This window comes from Ambystoma mexicanum, chromosome 1q, assembly GCF_040938575.1.
Source record: "Ambystoma mexicanum isolate Mex_15411 chromosome 1q, UKY_AmexF1_1, whole genome shotgun sequence".
Taxonomy (NCBI): domain Eukaryota; kingdom Metazoa; phylum Chordata; class Amphibia; order Caudata; family Ambystomatidae; genus Ambystoma; species Ambystoma mexicanum.
The window spans coordinates 1445908086-1445914085 of NC_090922.1; the positions used below are offsets into that span (position 1 = coordinate 1445908086).

The 6000-nt window shown below is 43.3% G+C and overlaps 1 protein-coding gene across 9 annotated transcripts in view; it reads left to right on the forward strand.

The window, feature by feature from the left end:
* RNF220 (ring finger protein 220) overlaps positions 1-1287 on the forward strand; it is an 856068-nt gene extending 854781 nt beyond the window's left edge. For all 9 annotated transcript variants that reach the window (XM_069642322.1, XM_069642324.1, XM_069642323.1 and 6 more), the window contains one exon: positions 343-1287. In XM_069642322.1, the coding sequence (XP_069498423.1) occupies positions 343-414 (72 nt within the window). In that variant the 3' untranslated portion in view covers positions 415-1287. The remainder of the gene's footprint in view (positions 1-342) is intronic.
* The last annotated feature ends 4713 nt before the right edge of the window (positions 1288-6000 follow it).

The window sequence follows — 6000 nt, forward strand, 5'->3', positions numbered from 1 at the left end:
GTGCTCTTTTCAACCGTTTGGTGTTTTCTTTCTTAAGCTGTCCTCCATTTTGTGAACTGCATTGAGTGCTTGAAGTGATCAGGGATGACAGAAAGCACAGTCTGTAGATCAATAACTGCAGCAAAATAAAAGATTTCCCACTACAGCTGGATTCCACCACGGTAGAGTTGTAGTCCATTTAGGTGCCATTGAGGGCGCTGAAGCTTGATCCCTGATTAGTTGGTACACTTCACTTGGCACCTCCTTAACAAAGCCTTAGCTGGATGTTGGGAGTATAGTGAAAGTTGTAAAGACATATTTACCTTTTCTGATCTACCTGACCAATTTTTTATTTATTTTCAGGGAGCAAAGAAGCTTTGTCCACAGTGCAACACGATTACGTCACCTGGGGATCTGCGACGCATCTACTTGTGAACAGTACAGCAGGGTTCTGGCCAAATCTTTTGTGATACCCCACCCCTCCTTCTAAAGACTGAGTGGTTCGTATCACTAAGGAGACATGGGGGAAAGCAGACTTTACAGACAAAGATGAACCTTAATCTATAAAAGACTCCAGTATAGACTATGGCCATGGAGCAGTGCGGGGGCACAAAAAGCATCCTGGGCGACAGAGAAATCAGTGGGGCAGGATTAACGCCCACTTTCCAGCTTCCACTTCTTTGGGAGCCAATGTGGAGACCTATGTACAAACCCGCACACAGTGTGGGTAAGCTAAGAACTACAGTCCTGACCCCTCATCCATCGAGATAATTTTCACTTTAAATTCCACTACGCTGCAGTTCCATGAAAGAGGACCTCTGACCATGGACAAAGCCACAGTGGAAGAATTGGGATGTGGTGTATGACGACAAATGACAACCCTCACCCCTCTCAAGACCGGAGCATAGTCCGTAACCTGTAACTGTGTTGTCTTCTTTTCTTGCGGTCGTCTCGTGAACTGAGAGAGAGAAAGGACACGTAAAGACAAGTGTATAAATGAAGCACATGTGATATAAATTATATATGTTTACAATGTTGTGTATAAATGGAATAGACTCTTGAAAACAACTTACTAATCCGTGGCATTTTTATTACCTGGTTGTATATTTTATTTTGTTAATCAGACATTATTTTTTTTTAAGGACATCCACAAAAAATAAGGAGCAGACACATTAAACGCATTTTTCTCAGTTCTCCATACGTTTTCCATTAACATCGTTAGCTTAAGAAAGGGGGAAAATGAAAAGAAATAAATGAGAACGTGTATATATTATATATATGTATATATAATATAAATGTTTAATATTCTGTGGTGTACATTTCTTTATTCCAGGATATTGCTACGGGCACTCTTTTTGGCCTGTGACTTGCAGAACTGCAGGGGGAGGAGGGGTTCAGCAAATGGCTCGATCATTAGCAGTCGTTAACTGGGTTACTTTTTAAAAGGCATTCCCTGCCAAAAGGGAAGAAACCAGCTTTTAACGTTTCCTGTGAAAAAGGATTAAACTGGGATTCTGACGAGCTGATGTTTATTTACCTTGTGAAATTGGGAGGTGGTAGTCTGTGATGAAAACGAAAATGGTTGGTCCAGGGATTTGGAGGTTGGATTTGAAAAGGAGCAGGCACCTTCATGGAGTCCTCCGGCATGGCCTCCTTCTCGCAACACACTGGGTTTCAACATGACCACTTCTTCCAGCACGTGCAGAATTGGTGGCTTCAACTTCATCATGCATATGTACACGCCTTGTAACTGTGCAAAAACCCTTGCCAGTTATGTCTGTAATTTTTTCTTCAAGGCGTCTTGGACCTACCTCTGGAAAAGTGTCTTAGTTTGATTGGAATCTTCAGAGAATGGTAGTGTAAGCCATCCCAAAGCAAGGGAACATGCAAACTAGACAGGGATGTTAATAAGTGGTACAAAGAGAACCACATGCCAATATGTGTTTTGCCCCAATGGGATTTTTAATGCAGAAATTCCACTTGTAGTATTCTTTTTTTTTTACATTCCACTGCACAGACCCAAAGACTATGCAGATAGATATGATTAGGTTTGTTAGGACGCATACTTTCTTTTTCCATAACAAGCATATTACAGAAGCAATACCTAAAAGTGATTTTAGTAGTCAAGATGTTAGAAGTACACAGCAACTGATCTCCTCAGAGGACGGTGTGGAAATACCTAGTAATGAAATCGAGCAGAAGATAGGAATCGAGCCAAGGCTTTTCTATAGCTCCAAATGCGTAACCGTGCCGATTACGGCATCATTGGACTACTGTTCGAAACCTAAACTGAAACAGCAGTCTTAAGAACGCATTTAGGACTAATTATACAATGAAAACCAGATGGTCTGCCAACAGAAACAACTTATGACCAATTCCAGTTTTACAGTACGGATCAAACGTGTTTATTCTATCACAGCTACATCCTTGGACAAACCCTGTACAAGACTTAACACAATTCGAATGCAGCACTGTCTTATGTTAATAAAGAACTGTCCTTTATTTTATTTAAACCAGAACAATCATAGTGAAATTCCTTTGCCTTGATGAAGCCTGTTGGGGTGAAACATTTATCGTCATTATTTTTCCTTTCATAAATATGTGTACAAATAGGTGCATAATACATTTTTTAAAATGAGATCTATGTTCACTACATGGTAAATGTATTAATTCTAGTGCAACAATGTATTGTATGGTTTTGCTAGCTTCTTCTGCCCAGCCATTGTATAAGAGTCCTGTGGCGAACCAGGAGAAGGACTAGGACCATTAACTGCCATATTTGTTTGAAGACAATTTTCTTTTTTTAAAAAATTAAAAATAAAACAACTCGTAACGTGCCCTAACTTCTTTGTGGGAAGTTCCCTATCTAGAAACTAAAACTAATGGTGCTCGTCAAAGAAAACCGTTCTTAGTCCAAAATCCTCTCCAACTATTCTGGCCCTACCACTTAGGAAAACTGAACTTAAAATAAAGAAAGGCCGGAGCAATGACCTCCTGTTTTCGGCTTCTGCCTGTCCCAATCACTTGGATGATGTGCCAGTAGTTCCAAATTCGTTAATATAACAAAACAAGTTTACAGCTTTCTTGCAGAGTTTGTTAATCCACACAAGTTCCTCGTTATGGTTCCATCTTCCTTAGGAAAACAAGGGTTTTTCTCCAGACCCCTCCAGGTTTCCTTTTAACACCGTTTTCTTTATCATGGTTTACTGACTCTCGGACGCCTCAAAGTCCCATGGCTTTCTGACAGATTTATTTTTTCTCAATTCATATATTCCACCCACTCAGGATTTTAAGTTCCCGCAACCTTGTTGGTGTTCCCACCTGTGATACAAAATGTTTGTATTTCTTTCAGTCTGTTTCGCTTGGGGCATATGCCCGTTCTGGTTTCTCAGGGCCCCACAACTTTTTTGGCTTTCCCAGCCTGGTTGCAAAGTATTTGTAACAATTCTAATCTGATTAACGTAGGTTGTTTGACCGTTCGGGTTTCTCAGGGTCCTATAATCTGGTTGGCATACCTTTCTCGTTCTGTTTCACATGGGTTGCTCGCCGGCTCGTGATTCTCTGGCTCCCGTAACCTCGTTGGCTTTCCCAGCTTAATTCACAATGTTCATAGTTCTCAGTGTTGGTTTATTCGTGGGTGCGTTTGCCTTCCTGTTGCTGGTTGTCTCCGCAGCCATTTCTTCTGGGCATTGAGCTCTGGTATCTGGGCTCTCGACAGCAGGTTGGTCTTTGATCGGTTACCGGGCTCCGGGCCCACCATGGCATGTTTGCAGTCATGTCACGAAAGTAAACTGTTGCTCTCCCTCTACCTCTGCCTCTTCTCCTGACCTGGCTCTACGGTTGGAGAAAACACTGGCGTCCAGATAGCGTTAGCCTCGCGCTTCATGCTCCAGCAGGCTCTGCGTCCCAGTGTGGCTCTGCCCTTTAGGTCGTTGCTTCCAGAGGGCTCACCTCTATGTAGGGATCACACACCCCCATATGTAAAAGTTTCCATCCCCCCATTCACAGTTCCTCTCCTGTTTAAGTATGTTATCGCAAACAGAAAAGGCGTGTCCTTCTTCCTCGTCTTTGGCGCTCATGTGAAATCCAGCATTGCCTGCTTTACTGGAAGGAAGCAACGTCACAGGTTGGTGGATTTAGGATAGGAATAACATTAGGTTGTTCAAGTCCTATGTAAGCAGACAATGTCTTCCGGTCTAGGTGGCCATTATCGGACTGGGAGTCCTTGTCCCTGAGAGTGGAGTCACTCCTAGTGAGGTCCAACTTGCCCAGGCCCCTAGGGAGGGTCTTACATAGCGGGCTCACCTCCCTAGCCTCACAGAGGCTGGGTCCCCTCTGGGGAGAAGGGACGAATTGACGGGATTCGTCACAGTACGTATACATGCATGCATGTGGCTAGTAAGAAGCATATAGAATCTAGTTACCAGGGAAAAAGCACAAAGGCAGGAGGTTGTGCCTTACTCTTCCCTCCACATGTCAATATGCCCACTGTTTGAGGGAAGTGAAGTGCATGCAGAATGGGAAGGCTGAGTCAAGTGGCATGTTTTCCCCATCATCGTTTTAAATAGACTACTGTTCATAACGAGCATAATGCTCTAAGCAATAACCTGCTGCAGGTTCATTTGGTTTACATTGGTGTATGATTGTAAAGGGTTATCCACTCCTCATAGGTCTATTTCACTGGTGGTTTTCTTGTTATTTTGCTTTTCTATCTTTTGTATGCAAAAAGTAAACATGGTGGTGCCTAGCTTCAACATTTGCCTGGTCGTTTTCAAATTCTGGTGCCATAGGATCGTTGTTTGCCTGTTCTGGCGAAAGTTGTGAGCCGTTCGAGACCCCACTGGCAGTTCGTGTTAATGTTCTCCCCAGCGTGGCCGTGAACATTGGGTAGATTAACCAGATGTGCTCTCTCTATCGGAAATGTCATAGAAAGCAATTGTTAAAGACCCTCGTCTTCCGCCTTGGGGAGCTCTTTGAATGCAGGCATCTTCCCTGCAGCGATTAATACAAGAGACCCAGTTTCATTTTACTGAAATTAATACAAAACCATAAATTCATCTTTATGGCTTGGGGGAGTGGGAAACGGCTCTTGAAATGTTCCTCGGGTGATTAGATACTAGACCTCAGGGTTATACCGGCTGGTCCGCGCCATTACTTCTAGGTCGTATCTGCACAGTTTAGTACCTTAAAACAGCACTATTTATTTTGCTCACTGTTACTATTCTGTAGAAGGGAAGCGCGTGAGGAACGCGGCGCCTGTTCTTGTCGCGACCCACGTTGATAATTGGCTAATAATGTCCCTGCGGGAGATGGCAGAGCCCGCAGTGTGTCACTTTCATTGATGTGGCACAGTGTCGCTGACTAACAATAGAGACTGGCAAAGGACCCTGATAGCATGACCTCAATCGCCATCAGCGAGTCTGTTAATATGTTAAAACCCACAGTCTTTATGAGAAAAAAGACATGATATTGTCATGTTCCCAATTGCTGCTAAGGTAGTTGGCGACCCTTTTTGTTTGTGGACCTGTACTAGATGCTTTGATAACAAAGTTCACTGATTAGTAGTGTCCCAAACAACCGTAGAAAAAGTTAAGGATGCTTTTGTGTCCCACTCCACCATTTTTAAATGACACCCCTTTGGCTGGCTGCAATTGTTTTTTGTGTGCATGGTTGACCACACGAAGGCCTTAATACTCGCTGCGCCTGTGTGTCTTGTGGAGTGTCTCCATGCCCTGATGTTGGCGGGGTTCCGGAGGTGAGCTGTCTCTCACCACCCTCAAAAGAAATCTAGAATTTCAAGGATTCAAAATGCACACCTCTGAATAGACCGATACACTCAAGTATATTGCTGCAGGAAGTTTTCACTGACCTGGTGTTTCTCTGTTCTTTTCACAATGAGAAGATTATGGCAGCAAATAGAGTTGCTGTGATGAAAGACTCCACCAACCTATGTTGATTGTAATAGAAAAAAAGTCCAACCACCTTGAGCACTGCCTCTTGTGGCATCCCACACGCCCACTT